This window comes from Enoplosus armatus, chromosome 2 (genome assembly GCF_043641665.1).
Source record: "Enoplosus armatus isolate fEnoArm2 chromosome 2, fEnoArm2.hap1, whole genome shotgun sequence".
Taxonomy (NCBI): Eukaryota; Metazoa; Chordata; class Actinopteri; order Centrarchiformes; family Enoplosidae; genus Enoplosus; species Enoplosus armatus.
Window position 1 is genome coordinate 770,124 of NC_092181.1, and position 20,728 is coordinate 790,851.

Genomic DNA, 20,728 nt, shown 5'->3' on the forward strand with positions numbered 1-20,728 from the left:
CAGCTAAAAGGAAATTAAAGGATTCAGCTCCAAATAATTCACACCCTCAAATACGTTATATATTTCTATAATATATTTTTGTAATTTTACATTAACATATGTTAATATATGTGCTGAGTCACATAAACTCAGCATTTCCAGATAGGACTTTTTAAAATCATCAACTTAATAATGAGTCTAGAGAGAATAACCTTTTATTCATCTGAGCCTTATAAGATAACCTACATGAACTTTCTGGAATCTGTCAGGAGCAGACCCAAATCTAGACCTTACAGTTCACGTAAGCTCAGTAGCATTATATTTAGCCATTATCTAGAATAGACAGTTCAACAAAATTCATCAATGATATATAATTTATTTTTTTGTTAAATATTGTGACCAGGCCATCCAACAAGTATTCAGACTCTTTACTTGAGTAGAGGTGGCATTACCGCAATGTAAAAACAAATGTTAATAAAATGTATGACTTCAAAACATTTACTGAACTAAGAACACATCAGTGTTATCAGCAAAATGTACTTAAATAAAAAGTAATGCAGAATATACCTTTCAGAATGTTACATTATTATAGACATTAAATGATTGGCCTATTATTACTGATGCATTAACATGTAAGCAACATTTTAATGTTTAATTTGAATTACTTTAAACACTGTTGGGTAGTTCCAGACCTAGTAGTAATTTAAACAACATACTATATCTTATTCATCATATGTTTTGCAAAGTAACTAGTTCATATAGTTGTTAGATACATTTTGTGGTGTAAGAAGTACAATATTTCCCTCTGAGATGTAGTGGAGTAGTAGTAGAAAGCAGCAGAAAAAAGAAATACTCAAGTAAAGTGTCTCCAAATTGTACCTCGCTACAGTACTTGAGTAAATGTACCACTGATAACAAGGCCTGTAAGAGGATGGATATCAGGAGTGGAAGAAGTTATAAAGAAGACAACATATGCTCATTAAGAAGCTTATCTTTATATATTATTTTCTAATTTCATACATACAGTGTTTCATACACTTGTATAAATGTATAATTTTTAATCTGCTTCCTTGCATTAAAACTTTTCTTAACTCACTTTTTTTCTCTGCCTTGCAGTGAGTAATATGAGGAAGCCTTTGAATGGGCTGGATCCTGGAATCAGACTGCAGGGCTTCCATTGTTGTTAGACCAGGAAGCAACATGCAAACAAATAGGTGAACCGTCGCGGCCTGTCAAACCCCCGCCCTCGTAGCCACCAGCACCACCAATCCAGCTTTGGGGGGGATTCCAGACACTTCCACTCTGCCTGACAACCTTCGCCAAACACCATGGATTTCATGCTACCCATTAGAAGTCAAAAAATGATGGCTTCCTCCAGCTCTGCGCCTCTTCTGGGCCCTCACCACAGTTGCACCAGGCACCACTACCATGGCGTCAAAAGAAAGCTGCGGCCCGGACGGATTGCGGGCTTCATCATCAGCCTGGTGGCAGTCTGCACAGTCTTTTCATGGAGTGCCTTGTCGCTGGCCACGACGATGGCCAAGGATGTGGAATCAGCCGCCGAGGGCTCGGCAGAGGCAGCAGTGCCCCAAAGAACTCTTCTGCAGCATCACAACCTCTCAGTCGCGCCAGAGGACACACCGGTGGCCATGCAATCATCTCAAATAGACATGAATCATGGGGACTACCCAACAGACTACTTCAGTGTGGAGGAGAGACGCCAGGGCTATGTGGCTTTTCATATGTTTGGCATGTTGTATATGTTCATAGCTTTAGCCATCGTCTGCGACGAGTTCTTTGTTCCTGCGCTCACTGTCATCACAGAGAAGCTGGAGATCTCTGATGATGTAGCAGGAGCCACCTTCATGGCAGCAGGTGGCTCAGCCCCGGAGCTCTTCACCTCAGTCATAGGAGTCTTCGTCTCCCACAGTAACGTGGGTATCGGTACTATCGTGGGCTCTGCCGTCTTCAACATCCTGTTTGTGATCGGTATGTGCGCCCTGTTCTCCAAAGAGGTGCTGAACCTCACCTGGTGGCCTCTGTTCAGAGATGTCTCGTTCTATATCATTGGCTTGCTCATGCTCATCTATTTCTTTCTGGATAATCAAATCACGTTGGGGGAAAGTATCAGCCTGCTGATGTGCTACACCTGCTACGTGACATTCATGAAGTTCAATTCCAAAGTAGAACTTGTCATCAAGAGCATACTGGGCAGCAACCAGGTGGAAGAGCTGGAGACTGCAGCAAAGGTGAGCCCGACTCCATCCATCCATCCATCCATCCATCCATCTATCCATTTGTTAATCCATCATCCATCATCCATCAGTAGATCCATCCACCCATCCACCACTCTGTTAAGTAATCCATCCATCCATCTTCCCCTGTTCCTTCTGTTTTGATAGAGCAGGAAAAATGGAGTGAAAGTCTCTTAAACATTGAAAAAATTCAACTAAGATTCACAATGTGAAAGTGCAGTTTTTGTTTTTCTGTAAGTGAACATTTGACACAACTTTCTGATATGGATGGGGTTCTGACATTTCTCAGAAGGAAACTTCACTGTTTTTGTCTCTTGATTGAAATCTGGGCATCTGTCGATGACTGATCTGAGAAAAGCATTTGTATTTCTCAATAAATAAGATCACAAAGTGAACCTGTCATGGCTACTGACCCTGGTAATAATAGTGCTTCTGTTCTGGGCAGGCAGTGTGTTAAAACAGAGAGCTGAACAGACATCCTCTGGAAGGATATAAAGATTTGTCTTAACTTGCCACCTGTGCAACGTGGACAGTGCCAGAAGCAGAGCCAGACCGCTGCCTTTTGGTGCTGACTAAATCTAGGAACAGGCCTTGTCTTTAATCACTGATTTTAGTAAGTCCAGACCAGAATACGGCTGATGTAACAGATGTAACAGAACTGGTTTGTATAATGTCCCCACTTCAACTGGATTCAAATACAAAGACATTTTAGTGTATATTACAGTATATTACTTAACAAAGTTAAAGAAAGCATGTTAAAGAATGTTATTCCCATCTACCATCATGTTCAGTGAAAATGGTCAGTTCAACCCCAAGAGGCTGTTTCTATTCACCATCACACACTCATCAAAGATAACATTTGATGCTACTTAACATTTGCCAAACAGTCATAGCAGCCCTATGAGTGGTCTGAACTACACAGGCCTGAAATTATAAAAATTCAATTGACTTCCAATCAAAATTCTGTTATCCTTTCATTCATCCAATTTAGAAAGTATTTTCTGCATGTGACAAGGGAAGCATGCCATACCTTTTCACATATGGGAACTGCCTAGCCAATCAGCACATTAGACATAACAATGCAAATTTGCAAAATATACATACAAATATACATATACTCATGCATAGTTTTATTTCTAAATTCCATGCTAGGAGTAAATCATCAGGTTTCTGTCACACTGGTTATATTGAGATGTTTGCTTGTTAGATTAGACATTTTGATTGTTTTCTCTCCACGATGAATTCTGATGTTTGAAACATACCCCGAATATTGCAGACAGTCATAGATTTGAAAGGGTTGAGGGTGACTTCTGAGACCATCCTGTATGATATAATTAGTCAAAAACTCCTTGTAGCATCTCTTCAACCTCTTCAGCACGCTCCCTCCTGTAGCTGCCCCTCGTCTTTGTCCTGACATTGGAAAAAGTGGTCTCTTGACTCTGGATGAAGGCCATAGCTCTGAGTGTTGTTTTGTCCTCTATTTCGGCTCATAATTTCAAAGCATCTGTGGTTGTTTATTCTAACATGGATTACACACAGATCCAATACGCCTCTGTACATCTAGTCACAATGTTAGGAAAGTATGAGACATGAGAAGGTATTTCGAGTTTTGCAAATTGAAAACACTCTATCATTCTATAAGTGTGCCATCAGTGTTTTGTCTCTGAAAGGCTCTCCCACGCTGTGACTCATACTCACAGGATGTTGACCTAATGACAACACACTCACAATGCCAATCACTTCACAATCACTAAGTCAGTCACTTCATGTAAGCCGGGAGAAGATGACGGGAAAGTATAATTTTGAGATTAGCTTGGGGGGCTAATGGTGTTTATAAATAACACGTGGAGAATGAGGCTGCATGAAAACAAAAGGTTCAACACACATACACATTTACACTGTGTATGCGGGAAGCAATTTTGTTTTTCACATTTGTCTCTCCGTCTTCTGTCTTTGTGTGCAGTTGGAGTCAGATCTGTTGCTCTCTGATGTTGTAATCTCATACGGCGCTCAGGTGACAAATGCTAAAACTACTGTAGGCTGATCTTAGAGCAGCTTGCCCGTAGCCTAGACTGACATCACCCATCACCAGCTCTTCAGGGGCGTATACAGCGCACTGCTGCACAACATCTGGCTTTTTTGTGTTTCTGGAGACATTAATTACAGATTGTGTACATTTTCTTCATTATAGTACATTGAGGTAAACTGAGATAACTGTTAAGATACAATAGTGGTTGAAAACACTTCTTAGAAAGAGTCAAATATTTTTATAGTAGTGATTCCGGCCTGTTCTCACATTTTAGGCAACACCTGAGCTCATGATCACTGGCATCCAATATGGTCATATCTGCTTTAAAGCTACATGCAACAACTTTTTCTTGTAAACAAAAAAAAGCTGCCTCCCAAGAAGCATGACTTGCTTTTATTTAGGAGCTTTATAGAGTTATCACCTATTTTTTCAGCATAGCTATCACTTAAACCTATAAATAATTCTATATTGTTTTGCCTCATCATCTTGTTCTTTTCTTATTTTCCTAATAATGAATTGGTAATAGCTGATACAGTACTTTGCAGTTTCTTACATTATCTTCAAAACTGTATTTAACATTCTTTTTGACATTTTTCTCATCTGAGCTGTGTAGTATATCTTGAATTTGATCCACTTTTGTAGATTTCATGTTCTCATGTTCGTACAATCAGTGTTGCTACTGAAGCTCTGTTTGACATTTGTGTCCTTCTGGGAATCAGCTGTTCTTCAGGCTCCCTCACCTCAACCCAAGAACAGCTTTTCTCTTTCTGTCGTCCGGCACTTGATGTCCAACTGCCTTGCCCTCATGTGTCAGTAGCTGCTAAATAATCCCCCGGGTTAATGCCTTCCAATCCCATTAGAGCCACTAATAATAGTCAGATGCTACCTGGGGGAGCAGGAATCAGCAGATCACTGAGAGAAAAGAATGAATGCTCCTTCCTCAGCCTGCAGTCGTGCTCGTAACGTGGAGTGGTTTTTATTTTGTGTGTATATGGGGATGTTTTAGGTGGTTTTGCACAGTACATTCGGTGCCTACAGTGTCTATGTAGAAAGGCGCGAGAGAGAAGATATGCTGGTTTGCTTGCTGATGGCACTAAAGACGACAATCAGCTCTGATCCCCTAATCAACTGCTTACCTGCAGTGACGACAGCAAACATACAGCCCTGCACACTGTCACTCAGTCTCTGCAGGGAATGAAATGTTAAAATTCTCCTCGCAATCATTAATATCAGACCTGGATCACGATGCAACAGTGTGGTGCATCTGCAACCTCATAAACTGAAGATTTCTTGGCATAAGTATCTGTAGAGAGGGAAGATAGTTATTACTTGCCATATGTTACTAATTATAGTCAGCACAAAGTTTAACTGTTTGATTTTACACATTTGCAGCTGCTTCAGTTCCACAGCAGGTCTGACTTTGTAACTTCAGATGATTGTGATCACGATCAAAATGCTGCTGTCCAAAAGTGCAGCAGCTGTTCAGTGAAAGAGACGTATCTTTAACTGTTGAGTACTTCATGCTGACTGACTGCAGTGAAATTGCAGTGAAAATGAGCAGTTGTGAAGTTGTTAACGATAAAAAAAAGAGGTTGTTGGTATTTGCTGACAGCATGGTGACCTGTGAAGGTTGCTGCGGGACTTCACACGCAGGCTTGAAAATTACCAGTCTAAAAGTGGTGATCTCTGCCGATTAATCCTGACTAAGTCCCACAGCTCGAACAGTCAGGTGGACACTGGAGAGAGAGAGAGAGAGAGAGAGGTGATCTGATTGTGCCTCAGTGGTGATAGTGATGATGATGATAAATGGGATGAAGGTAAAGTTTAGTGTAAATCTTTAGGATTTTAGGATTTGGAAGTCTTCCAGTGTCTGGATGGACCGAGGATGAGATCACTGAACTGGAACAGCAGCTCAGTCAGAAGTGATAAAATCGTTTAGGGAAACGTTCCTCCTCCTCCTCCTCCTCTTCTACTTCTTCTTCTTCTTCTTAACAGTCATGGAAAAAATAAGAAATGTACACTATAAGCCAATTAGCTTATTAATTCTCTATAACTGCAAAAGAAATGATTGAGCTGAGACAATATTAAGATGTGAATGACAACATGTGGCTTCAGATTAGATGCGGTTTTTATATCCAGCACATATGAGCAGTGTAGTGGTAAAACTTTATTAACTTTATGTGTGCTTGCTTTCATCTTTCTATAGATGTGTTATTATATATATAAATTACCTAACATTCTTAACAAGGTATCTTAGAATAATGGTATGAATGTCACTCTTGATTATCTTATTCTGTTACAGTTCTCTTCAGGCTAATTTAGCAGTAGCAGGTTGGTTATACTGTGCGTATACTGTAATTGATTTTTTTTTCTTGCACCCTGCCAGAATGACAAACAGATTGGAAAAGGTTGGGCACTGGAGGATGCTCTGGGTTTTGGTTTAAATTAAACTGGCTGGAATTGATTTGAAGAGATTAGTCTCTGGTGATTCATGTAGGAAACCTGAGGAGAGGTTGGAGCCCCAGCCGAGGATCTAAATAACCTCTCAAATACATCAGAGCGGGAGATGAAGGCTGAGTGAAATGAGGTCAAAGGTGACAAAGATTAGCAGCATTTCGAATTAAGTCACAGTATGTCGTGCAAAACACAAACATGTTACAAAATACAGCAATTATCTCAGTATGCTGTGGGAAAAAAGGCAACTGACTGTTCTGGTGTTTTTAGCTTGATCACTACGCTTTGTTGAGTTTTCTTTAAGAGTTTTACAGGGTCTCATAAGTCCATAAGGGTGAAGGTGTTTCTCAGACCTTTAACTGAGGTAAAAAGATGAAAACATGAAGGACTATCATTAAAATCCAGTTTCAGCCTCAGCAGATTCGTGAAGCCATGTGAGCACCAACCAACATCAACTAATGCCAAGCTGGCCTCTCCTATTAGAGCTCAGCAATCACATGGACAGTACAGGCAGGTGTCCACAGCTTCTTCAGTTTCATCACTTATTCGTTTTTAATTCATAACATTTCTATTCATTTTGTTTGATAAAATATATAATATATATGAAAAATTTTAAAATCAAAACCTGATATGCCTCCATCTTCAGTGAAAAGAAGAAGAAATCAGGTGAATCTTGAGTCATGAACATCACCTGAACCACAGCCGCAGGGGGGTTGTCATGCAACTGAAGCAATACATTCCCACTCAAACAATGGAAAAGGTCTGTAGGCGTAATTTAAAAACAAAAAGAAACCCCTAGCCTTTAGCCTTGCTGTAGCCGCCACAACAGCAGCAGGTGTCTCGTCAGATGCAAGCTAACGGGATTATCTGCTCAAACTCCATCATGAAAACGTGTCAACAACAAAACCCTCCGTGTCTCTGTCTGTGTTTGCTTTTCAAAGAGTCTGAGTCAGGCTCCTTGGCCGTCTTTGTGGGACATTTGTACTCTGTAATATGAATGAGCAAGTGCATAAAAAGAAAAGGAATAGTCACCTCGGCTGTGTGATGTAATTGTTTGTGTGAGCTAACGGCACCTCAGACAAAATAGTGCTATTGTAGCTCCTTACTGAGGCTAAGAAGGACCTGACAAGACATCTGTCACTTTTCTGCCTGTTTGCTGTTTAGCACTGTCAATGAGTGAGTGACTTTATCTTTAAAAACCTGTAAAACGTCCATACAAACCTGTCTTCAGCAATACATTGGGAGGGATGAGGACGTTTTATGCATAAAACCTCTGAACATTCATTCCAAAGTGACTGAACGGCTATGCAGGCAGTCCACCAGTTTATGAGCTGTGGTTGTGAAATATGAATTTAAATCATTTGCTACACTGACGTTACACTGTTTAGAACAAGACAAGTGGTTTTGGTCCTCCATTATATTGTGTCCTACTTCCACAGATTTCTCTATCAGTTTTATTCTATTTTATAACCAAATCAGAAAACATGAATAACTTTTTTCTAATACATTTCTCATATTAAAAGACCAACTGTCTTCTTCTTCTTTGCTTTATTCTCGCCCAGCTTTCATGGAGCAGACTTGCATTTGATTCATGCCGTCTAAACATTCAATAAAAGCTTCTTTGCTGTAGTTATTTATTGCACTCGTCTTTAGATCATTATGAGATATTTTTCCAGAAGGTAGGAAGTCACAGCGTAGTCACTCTCAGCGTGATGTGAACCACCCCTGCTGGAAAGCTACAGAAACCAGTTACTAGTTAATATAGTGGATAATCTGTGTGGTGACAGAATTATCATTCCAGTCATAACAATAACTCTGAAACTCCTTTCTGGTCTTGTGGTCGTTGACAATACAATATTTACCCACAAAACGTGATGTTCCCATATGTTGTCTTGAACATCCCTGATTCCCACATCAAACACTTCCCACTGCTGGCATCACTAACCTCTGTATTTTCACAAACCACCACCACCCTCTCTACCTGTGTGTGTGTGTGTGTGTGTGTGTGTGTGTGTGTCCTCTGAACAGAAATGGTTGGGGTTGAGATTTAGTGTGAGTCCTCCTCCTGCATGTGTAGGATCCTAGTGTTGGAACGAGACCCAAAACCTCTGGCACGTTTCACTCCCACTGTGAGGAGGAGTGAAGATGGCAGTGATGTCATACACACACACACACACACACACACACACACACACTAGCTAAAGTTATGTGACAGCATGTGTGTCTTCTCCAGTGGAAGTGCGGCACATAGATGAAGTAAATTAGCTGTAAAGGTTAAAGACTGAGGCTGTTCTTCCTAAAAGAGGAAGCCATGACGAGATTTTCCACACTTCTCATCTTCATGTCGTGGGTTAAATGGGGCTCATGCCATCTTTTCTTCCTGTCCTTACCACTCGCGCTGTCAACATTTTGATGAGGGAGAAATTCCTTATACTTGATCCAGAAAACAAAATATGATGCTCAAATATTCGGTTTCAGTTAGTGGGACAGGTCAGTTAAAATCTGTATCATTGCTTTAGGAGTTCATGTGTGTTTTTCATTCTTCATTCATTGTTTACTGAAGGTCTGCTGAGGAAACAGGATGTGAGGGGTTGAAGATATTTTCAGTTTGATTATTAGCTTAACACTTCTGGCTTCATAAGTGTTATATTAATTAACAACTGATTAAATCTGTCACTTATCCCCTCCCCACCCTGCCATTATAGTTGTGCAATCCAATCCAACAGCCCCACACAGTCTGAACAAATATTGAATATTATGAAATTGCTTAGTATTTACTGTATATATGTATATATGATGTTTTCTTTGTCTGTGTTTTCCCCTGAAGGTAAATGCACCTGGAGACGATGAGAACAAGCTGACGGTGAGTTTGTTTTTGTAAATTTCTCTGGGTCTGGTACCGGTCATGTGCCTGCATATATTTACAGTATACTGTATGTATCAACGTCAGCCAGAACACATTTTATAGGAAAAAAATGGGTTATAAATGGTTTATTTGGCATTATTTTAGGAGTTTTATGAAATAATAAAAATGATGACAAATGTGGAATAAGTATGAACTACTTTGCATTACTTCGTAAACATTTTGGTATTTGCGTTGGTGTCTTTACAGGCCAAACCGAGGCTGCAGAGGGAAGGCAGCTGTGCCTCTCTCCACAATTCACTGATGAGAAACAGCATCTTTCAGCTCATGATCCACACCCTGGACCCCCTCAGTGACGAAGGTATGGGTAAGCAAAAAAAACAAAACAACACACACGCACTCAAATGCAACACAATCTCTATAAGCAAGAATTACTGTTAAAACCTAGTGAAATATAAACACAAATTATCAAAACTTTGTGACAGCATGAAGAATTAGATGTCTGTTATTTTAGATTAGGCTTAGATTTAGAAAAAAAAACAAGTGTTTGGTTGAGGTAAGTATTTGGCCGAAGTTGGGATAAAGGTAAATATTTTCATTCATCCAACCCTACTTAGTATTTCCTTTCCTCCTTCCTATAGTTTTGCCTCATGCAAGTAGTACTAGTTCTTGAGTACTAGTACATGAATTAATTACACATTTTCAGGAGATCATGCTGGACTGACTGAGCTCCCTTTTGTTTTAGGACGTTTCAAAGAGAAGGCCTCGATCCTCCACAAAATGGCCAAGCAGAAGTGTAAAGAGGAGGCTGCCAATGCCAACGGTGTAGGTGAGTAACAGATGATGATAATGTGTGAAACTATGGAAGTCCATTTGTCCCACTCAAACTCAACTGATAAATCAAGTGACAAATCAATTATCAGATCATTTCTAATGGTGCATCACTTCACTTCCTCCACTTTTAGCTTGAAACTTAGTAGCTCATACTTACGTAAAGTATGAGACCGGGTGGTAGTTTACAACTTACTGCTACAGAGTGTTTCTGTGGAGTTACAAGTTGAAGTTTAATTTGTTTTTCACATGTGTCCAGTCATCAGATTTAAGTGTGATTTTCCAATTTCTGAATTCAATCAAGAGCTGACATTTGTCCATTTATTTCAATCAGCTGACTGACTGATTTGTCATTTGATCAATTTATTTTGAAGGGGCACAAAAGGGCCTCCATATGACTGTTATGTCTGTTACACTTGTAAGGTTGACCTCAGAAAATTAACAAGCATATTTTGTTTCTCAACATAGGAGCCCTCTCCCAGACACAACCTCCAAGAAAAGCAAATTGTAATAAGTTTCAGCTCTTCTCCTAATGTTGTTAGACAAACATTTTTCATTTCAGATTAATACTGTTCTTGTTGAGATGTCACTTAAACTCTAATGTCGCTTTCACTCTAATTTCTCTTTTCCTCAAGCTGATAAAAACATCCCCAACAGTTCAAATGTCGCAGTGGAAGTCACACCGCCCATGAACGGTGTTGCAGGAGGCGATGAGGTACGGCCTTCGTCTTTCAGCATTGAACACTCTGTTTTATAGTTATCATCAAGTACACACGTAAAAAAGCTGTAAAATACATCAACACCTGACTTCATTGCACTATAAAAACAACACAATTAGCAGGTTTAAGTCAGCGATACGGAGCGTTACGTCATGCAAAATGCATAAATATTGAGATGAATATGTGCAGTTGATGTTAAATAATGAGCTCCTCCTCAGGGTGGTGAGGAAGAGGAGGATGAAGACCAGCCTCTGAGCCTGGCCTGGCCCGACACCATCAGGAAACAGATCACCTACCTCGTCATCCTGCCCATCGTCCTCCCACTGTGGATCACGCTGCCCGACGTCAGGAGAGAGGTGACAACACACACACACACACACACACACACACACTCAACGAAAAGCCTGTTTTAAGTGTACAAACATGTACAAGCGACCAAGCATGTTTATGTGCATGAAAACACATGAGTAAATAAATACAGAACACAAATACTGTGTCTCTAGTTTAGTTAATTTATTACATGGCCTGCTCAGTAAGTTTAGAGTAACAGCAGGTTCCAGTCTTGTTTGTTTTTTTAATTTAGCAATCGTGTGACACTTCTCTGTACATTTGGATCTAAATACTGTTTGCAGATATATCAGGTTTTTGGCTGGTTGATTGATTGATTGATTGATTGATTGATTGATTGATTGATTGATTGGTTGTTTGGCTGAGCTAAATAAACTGGATTTTGTTTTTATTGTTGTTGTTTTTGTTTGTTTTTTCAGACCTCAGCAAAGTTCTTCCCCATGACTTTTCTCGGCGCCATTTGTTGGATTGCTTTCTTCTCCTACCTGATGGTGTGGTGGGCTCACCAGGTACCTCACACACACACACACACACACACGTTCTCTATTTGTCACATTACACCCGGTCTTGCTTATGAGAGTGCAGCAGTCAGGGTGTTGAATGTGTGACCACGGCAGCTAATCCCAGCTAATCTGCCTTGATCCACAGCCAGATCAACCTGTACCACTCTATTTTAGATGCAAAGACAGACCTGAAGCAGGAGGTCGTGTGTGCAAGGTCACTGAGGAGGCGCACCTGGTTCCCACAGGTGCTGCGTGCAAAAGTGTTACGTGAAGAATATAAATCAGAGCATGTGGGGATTAATCATGTCGCATTAGCTTTTTTAATTGCTGTACCAAACACAGTGGAGCACAAAAGAAGAAGGTCTCAAGTAAAGACTAAATAAATAAAAAAAACATGAAGTGACACATTTAGCCTAAAGTGATTATAAGGTTGTGTTCAATTAGATTTACTTACTTTTAGATGCAACAAAATGTTACTGCCCCCGTATGAGCTGCCGCGGATACGCAGATACCAAAAGCAAGGGGAAGCATACATTTCAGAAGATCGACATGTAGGAGCACTGCCAGCACTGGTCTTCATGTTTTTCTGTCCTGCCACCGCAGCCATTCTACTCATTACAACCTCAAATCCACCTCTACAGTTTGACCTGTTTGCTTTCTGTTTGTATGTTTGGTGTGTGTAGTGGTGCCAGCAAAAGGCTGAAAATCTATAAAACTCATTATCTCAAAACAATTCCAAAACGAAACCTTTTTCAAGCAAAACCAGCAATATGCTAACAAGAGTGTTTGGTGGCGTTTCTGACTTTATCAAGTTTCTAAACTGTGCAGCAGCGACATTAAGCAACATATTCTTCGTTCCAGGTTGGAGAAACTTTCTGGATCACAGAGGAGATAATGGGTCTGACCATACTAGCAGCCGGCACTTCAATCCCCGACCTGATCACCAGTGTGATTGTAGCACGAAAAGGCCTCGGCGACATGGCCGTGTCCAGCTCTGTGGGCTCCAACATTTTTGATATCACTGTGGGGTGAGTCCAGTAAACAGCAAGAAAACAGTGTAATAAGCCAGTGTAATAATAACCATATTTTAAAATGAGAACATGTGCTGTTCATCTCTCATAATAAACTCTTCTCTGTTGTGCTTCCTCCTCCCCTCATCTCCCCCCAGACTGCCGTTCCCCTGGCTCGTCTACAACATCATCAACGACTTCAAGCCGGTACAGGTGAGCAGCAACGGCCTGTTCTGCGCCATCGTCCTCCTCTTCCTCATGCTCCTCTTCGTCATCATTTCCATCGCGGCTTGCAAGTGGAGAATGAGCAAGATCCTGGGCTTGCTCATGTTCCTGCTCTACTTCGTCTTCCTCATCGTCAGCGTCATGCTGGAGGACAAAATCATCGTCTGCCCCATCACCGTCTGAGAGAGAGTGACGGCCACTGGTGGTCAGAAGGCAGAAACTAAGCGTAAACGTGCTCTCGTGCACCAGGATTTACTATAGGAGTGGAAAAACATGCTCGCACAGACACAAACTGTCTCTTATCTGTCTCACACACACACACAGTAGACAACGGCACACACACACACACACACACGCAAGTACCCACACACTCAGTATCAAGTGAAAGATGAAGAAAACACACGCGCGTACAAGCTGACTTAAACCAACGCTGCAAATTCAGACCGGTGCATCACAGCCGTCCAGCAGCGGCACACAAGCCTGTACGTTGTTAACAAACTTTATGCCACCCACTAGAAGGCACTCCTCTCTCTTTGTACCATGTGACTACATTCAGTAGCCGCTATTTGTTGAAACCTGCTGAAAGCAACTGATGGACAAGTTGTGTGAACGCCACCCGGGATGGAAGTTTCAATTGAAGATCACCAGAGATTATAGTTTTTTCAACTAAAGGACTGAGTGGCAGTGTAAGAAGTACCTCCGCTACTCATGCAACCAGCCAAGTTCAGCACTTAAGCTGAATATGGGGGCTCAAAGAGACTTTATTTTTTTGTTTTAAAGGGCAGCGAAGCTCTGGAGAGATCCTGTGTGTTGTGGGAAAAAAACAAAAAGAGAAAGGGCCATGGCAACACACGAGTGTGACAGCTGCTTAATATATCTTTAGACTTTAACCACCTGCAAGGCTTCGCAATGTCATCGAAAGAGAAATATCCAGTGTTAATAACCTGAGTGTGTTTTCAGATACAGTACATTGCATTTGAGGACAAATTTGGCAGAAATTCTTACTTTATGTCCCATTCATGAATATCTATAATAGGATACATTAAATGCTAAATAGTTACTATAGAGTGTACACAGATAAAATGGACCAAGATTAAATTGGCGAAGATGCAGTCATGCTCAATACTTCTGTATATCCCAACTATCTTATTTGGGTTTTTCACATAATAAGCTTAGGAGCGTGACTTTTTCTGTTCCATCTGCCTTTACATGCACCACTTTAGAGAGAGATTACTTCAGTATGTGACTAAAACTGGATGATTATTGTGCATGGACAAAACAGGTCAGCTTCCCAGAAGATGATCCAGTCTGGACAACAAGTGGTGGACTAAAGGACTAAAGTGTTCTCACTTGGGTTGTACTTGTTGAACTCACATTTTTCTTTGAATTACAGTATGTATTAATGAAAAGGAGTGTTCAATATCAGAAGGTACATTCATTCTGTAATGTTTTGATGTAAAACAACTCATGTACTGTATAACATATATATATATATATATATATATATATATTTAACATATAAACATTTTCATTTTGGACATTTTTCTTCATTCCCCTCATTCAAACAGGCCTAATATGTGGCCATCATTGCTAGGTTCACACTCTACTCTCCTGTGTTCAGTGTGTGACATTTAAAGGATGAAACCTTAGAATTGGTGTATTTTGGAAATTTTGGCTATTTTGTTTTCCTCTAATCCCAAATGTCACCTCACTAGGGTCCTATAGTGTGTTTTTCCATCAACTAATCTAACGCAAATATTCTGAAGATTAAAGAAAAACACAATAAAGAAGTGTCTGTAACTCAAAAAATCTGTTTCCATTACCATTATTGATTTTTTGAAATTAAGGTGTTTTTTTTTAGGTGGATTTTCCTTATTTCATCTTTTTTATGAGCAAAGTCAAACTGCCCTTGAACACAGGAAGAAGGACACGTACTTATTGATGTGACGCAGGTATACTAGTGAGGTTCCCACCAAACGTGCTGTCCATGTCGTCCATCTTGTCTTCATCAGTTGAACCATCTGTTGCATGTTAAGCGCACATCATCATCCATCAATCCTTCATTTTCCTTGTATTTCCTGCTTTTTACGTCAGATATATGAAGTAGAGCTGAACATGGGCGACATCTTATATTTGATTCTCCCAGCGATGTTCAACATCTTGGAGAAATGCTCTATAAAGATACTGTAGACGTCTCTGAAATACGTCCTTCTCTGCTTTGTATTTCTTATAGTAATGTTAAAAGGTTAAGGTGTTACAGTACGTCCTCGTGACAACACAAAAAAATACATAAATGTGAAAGACGGTGTACTGCTTAAACATTTTTAGATTTTTTTATATACAATATTTGTTTCCCAAGACCACTCAGTTTTATTCAGGTATAAATTTATTTCTTTTTTCTTTCTGTTTAACATAGACATTTGTCTTTATTAGATAAACAGATCAGATTGATCTGTTTAGATAGCCATGGAAATACCAGTTGAAACACTCCCAAAGGGTTAAAAATCATATTTTGTGTCACTGTGTTCACCCAACCAAGTTTTTTTTATCTTTATGTTTTCATAAATTGCAACATTTTTTTAATCCAAATGAATATGAAAAGAACTTCCATAAAATTGACCCCAACTATTCATGATTCTGCAATGTTAAACAATGTGTGTTATATTGTGCGTTTATGTGTATAAAAGATTTGTAAACTGTATATATGATCCTGCATGTAATCATAGTCAAGACATAGTTTACAAACCTCAACACAACTTTTATTCTCAGACTCCAGATGTAGCCTGTCTCTGCAGTGTCATTTCTAAATCTTCTTTCTTGCTTTGATGGATTATGTGAATGTGAGAAATGTGTGCATGAATGAGTGCATTTAGAAATATCTATAAAACTTCATCCCTGACCAGTTTGAGCACCATGACAAATGGTACAATGCTTTTGTATGTCCCTTGTACGTTATGCAAGTATGGAATCATGTCCATGTACTACTTGAATTGTGTATTATACTGTAAAAAAAAACATATATCATTCAACTCTGTATAAAGTGTTACATGATCAAATAAATGAAAACTCAAATTTTCACTGTTGTTGTTTGGAGCTGATGGTTAGAGGTAGGTGTGGTGCGCCCCACAGACTGATCGAACTGTGACAAGCATCTCATGTATTTGGGAAAAAGTTGATATCAGGAGCAGCATTGACGCTGATCTTAGGTCAGTTTGGCAGTTATTCCAACAATAGTTAAGGCATAGTTTCTAAACTTTGGAGCCAGGACCCGTCATGTGGGCTCTTGATATTAGTTTGAAAATGTGTCATTTCTTTAGCCTCCGCTGTCTTGAAAGTAGAAATCTAAATGATTACTATTATTATATTATCACTTTTACGCAGAATAACAGAGATGCTCAATATCATTTGATAACTCTATGATTGCCGGGCTCATCAGACATTTTATCACTATTACTGTACCTGTCCTGAAGCGAGTAGACTCTGAAAGGAGAGATGCCACTAGAGCTCAGAATAAAGCCTTTACTGACCGACCACTGCGCCAGCATTCAGATCCAACACCATACAAGAGAGTAGAAGAGAGGTGGGTATGTGGAATAGTGTTAGATTTTGAGTCCAAAGATTTATAACCGGTTGTGAACTCCTCACGCACCATTGTACTCTGTATTCTTTGGTCAATTGGTCATCGTTATCCATGTGCAGAACTTTGCACTGGTACAACTTCAATTATCGATCCATCTTTGGACTGCTGCCCACTTATTTATCCACTTACATGTCACGTAAACAGTGCTGCCAGAGCCTACGCTCCCAGGGCTTCATCACTCTCTCCATCCCCTCAGTCCGTTCAGAATTTGGTAAAAACTCCTTCTCCTACTCCGCCCCCTCAACCTGGATCACGCTACAGCAGGAGCTCAAGCTGCCCAGTAAGATTCCCCAGGAGGATTTTAAACTACTGTTATGACATATGGAGAGAGTGTCTGTGGGGGTTTGCTCTTGCAAATAGTTTTAAAAGAACAAAAAATCCCCCACGTTTTTATGATTTGTGTTCTATTTTTGTCTCCCACTTCCAACAAGTGCATATCCATGGATCCAGACTATCGTAGTTCCTGACAGAAAGGTTGTGGTGACAGTGTACATCACATTTTCTGAAGATCTACTCTCACGTTAGCCTCAGCTCAACTTTAGAAAGCATTTTTACGCAGGACGAGGACTGTGGATTTTGTCCCCCATCAAATACATTGGGACTCCTGCAGGAATGGATCTCTTTGTGCCTGGTGTGGAGAGGGGGGACAATTACAGCAACCAAAGACTATTTCAATGCACATGTGGGCATATAACTCTAGAAAATCTTTTCTTTAATTTAAAAAAAACATCCACCCGGTTTGTAACGCTGTCCGCCTGAGGAGCTGTGGATCATTTAATCCTGGCGAGTGGTGGATGTGATCAGGAGAGCCAACAAATAAAAGAAGAATCTAAAGCTGGAATTCGACATATGAATATGAAGAAAGTAATGAACAAGTCAAGTGGCAGCAGACTTATTAACCAGAACACTACTGTAGCACTAGAGAGCAGGATCTGGTCTCTGGTCCTTCACACTCCGAAGCAGGAGGTGGCGCTAATGACCCTCAAACTTTAAAGTAAGACAGAAGAAGAAGAAGAAGCAGCCGGAAGCACACAGCTGTCAGTTTTGTAACAACAGTCCACTGTGAGGGTCTGCAGTCACTTCATTCATCTTCTTCTGTGGTGATCTCTGTGTGAGACAGCAGCATGGATCCGTCAGAGGAAGAGGGAGTGGATGCTGCCGGTCCCGGCCCAGACCAGAGTCCCAAACCCGAGCTTTCTGCAGCCATGCGGGCTAAAATCGAGCGGAACCGGCAGCGAGCGTTGATGCTCCGGCAAGCCAGACTAGCGAGCCGCCCTTTGTCCGCTGTGGAGGGCGCCACCTCCGCCAAAGTCTCCAAGACCATCGACTCCGGGGCCGGCTTCTTCATCGAGGAGGAGGAGGACGGAGAGGAAGAGCAGAGGACCAGGAAGGTTGTGCATCAGCCAGGTCGGTGTGTGTTTCGTGACAGGTGTGTGTTTCGTGACAGGTTTGCATACATGCTTATTTACATGTGTGTGTGTGTTAAGTGTTCGTGTGTTGTGTCTCCAGCTCCAGTGATTGAGCCAGACTACCTGGTGTGTGATGACTGTCAAAAACCCTTCATGGACTCGTACCTCAGCAACAGCTTTGACCTGTGTGTCTGTGACAAGTGCAGGTACACACACACACACACACACACACACACACACACACAAACTGCAGGTGTTTGTTACCTCAAACCTTTCTGAGCATGAAATCCAAACATTAGCAGGTAGTTTTTCAACATGTCTAAAGTAGTCATTAGTTTTGTAATGTAGTTTTTTGGTTGTTGTTTTCTTTGGTCTTAAGTTCGACTTCAGGTAGAGTCATAATAATATAATAATATTTATTTGTAGCACTACAAAGTGCTCCACGAAGGCAGCACAAAAACACAGTCATGTCCTAAAATCAAATGGTCCCAACACAGTGTAGGGAAAGGCAAGAATAGGATAATAACAATATTTTAAAGGAAACAAAAGACAAAGAATTAAAACTCAAGTAAAATCAGGAAAGGGACTTGACTGACCCAGCCGACCTGGTTTGTGTTAAAAGTTATCGCTCAACTCCTCAGAGGAGTTTTCTGTTTCTCCTCAGATCGTAACTAACAATGATTTTTACAATCACATGACTGAAAGCCAGTCACATGGATTAACAGTGGAAGCCTCTTTCCCCCTCAGAGACAATGAAGAGAAGCATAAGCTGATCTCCAGAACTGAGGCCAAGCAGCACTACCTGCTGAAGGACTGCGACCTGGACAAGAGAGAGCCCCCGCTCAGGTTCATACTGAAGAAAAACCCTCATAACCCACGCTGGGGAGACATGAAGCTCTACCTCAAACTACAGGTGCTGACAGTTGTAATGGTGTATATTACAGCTGCTCGAAATAAGTGAAGGTTGATGCTAAAGCCTGAAAAGCTGTTATACAGTAAATTAACACCGCAAGCTTTCAAAACTATAGACTGATGCTGTTTGGGGAAAATATTCTTCTCCCAAGAGTTTGAGGTTACTGTCCCTGTCGTTGTCTTTGTGTGGCCGCCAAGACAACGTGCAATTAATCTGCAGTCTGATTGGCTAGATTGTGAAAATCACATGTCAAGAAGAACCATATCAATTAAGATTGAAAAACTGTTTTAATTGTGTCACTGTGAGGGCAGTAGATTTGTGGGAGTAGTTTTACAGACCGATAAACAAGTGAGTTATCAAGCCGTGAGCAAACTAAAGTAGTGCTGATAATAGATTCATCTTTTTGTAAAGATGTTAAACATTTGTTGGTTCCAGCTTCTCTAATGTGAGGAATTGCTGTTTTTCTCTGTTTTATATCTCTGTAAATTGAATAACTTTTGTTCTTTAACTGTTGCGCTGACAAAGTAAGATATTTGAAGATGTAGCCTTGGGCTCTAATCAGTAAGCCCTAAACCAAATCCACAAACATTTTGGACAAAAGCCAAATAACCCCTCATTGTTCTGTTAGTATGTTTTAATCTGTCTGAGTGTGTGTGTTTGGGTACACAGGTGGAGAAGAGATGTATGGAGGTGTGGGGTTCAGAGGAGGCTCTGGAGGAGGCCAGAGACACGAGGGAGGAGAACAGAGAGGTGCAGAAACAAAAACGCTTCAACAAGAAGGTCAAAGGTTGGTTTCCTGTTTGAGCCAAAATATTCAGTCAAGTTAGGCATTGTGTGAAGATCGACATGAGGATGTAGGATGAGCATCGAGTCGGTCAACTCCCAATGTGTCGATGTTTCATATTTCTGCGTCTGTGCGTCAGAGCTGCGCAGGGCGGTGAGGAGCAGCATGTGGACCAAAGACATCAGCGTTCACCAACATCAGTACGGACCAGAGGAGGTGGTGGATCCAGAGGAGGACCTCTACAAGAAAACCTGCACCACCTGCGGACATGAACTCACCTACGAGAAGATGTAGACACACTCGCACACACACTAAGACTGTTACAGGTTCAGTCTACAAGGACATGTTTGGTGCTTCTGCGGGGAACCCTCTCTCCCTCCAGTCGTATTCTGTTTTTCTATTTTTCTTCTGCTATTTTTTTGTTTTTGTAGCTCATTAATAAAACACTCCATCCAGACCACATACAAAATCCCTTGTAGGTCAGTAGCAGTTTCTATTTTAAACAGCCATTACTGACCTCAGCTTAACAGCCACTGCCTATTGCTACTCTTCCTCTTTCTTTTATAGCGTGTAGAGATCGAGAAACTTGAAAATACCGCCTTATGTAAAATACTGAATTGCGGGGCCCACTTCATGACTGGCTGAATCCAAATGTCCACCTGCCAGACTTGTTTTAAGTTCACGTCTCATCACCTTTGTGGCCATATTCAACTCAGCAGCATTACGGGAACCTCCTCCTCACTCAACTTTCTCTCACCATTCACAC

At 40.8% G+C, this 20,728-nt stretch overlaps 2 protein-coding genes across 2 annotated transcripts; both read left to right on the plus strand.

Annotated features, from left to right (window-relative positions):
* Positions 1-1,307: 1,307 nt before the first annotated feature.
* slc24a2 (solute carrier family 24 member 2) lies at positions 1,308-13,399 on the plus strand. The gene is made up of 9 exons (XM_070918045.1): positions 1,308-2,228; positions 9,545-9,580; positions 9,830-9,941; positions 10,326-10,409; positions 11,047-11,126; positions 11,349-11,486; positions 11,898-11,987; positions 12,843-13,009; positions 13,150-13,399. The coding sequence occupies exons 1-9, from the start codon at positions 1,308-1,310 to the stop codon at positions 13,397-13,399; spliced, it is 1,878 nt and encodes a 625-aa protein (XP_070774146.1).
* Positions 13,400-17,912: 4,513 nt separating this feature from the next.
* On the plus strand, positions 17,913-20,367 carry xpa (xeroderma pigmentosum, complementation group A). The gene is made up of 5 exons (XM_070925605.1): positions 17,913-18,263; positions 18,366-18,471; positions 19,013-19,178; positions 19,848-19,965; positions 20,102-20,367. Exons 1-5 carry the CDS (start codon positions 17,981-17,983, stop codon positions 20,254-20,256), a joined length of 828 nt encoding a protein of 275 aa, XP_070781706.1. The 5' UTR covers positions 17,913-17,980; the 3' UTR covers positions 20,257-20,367.
* Positions 20,368-20,728: the final 361 nt, after the last annotated feature.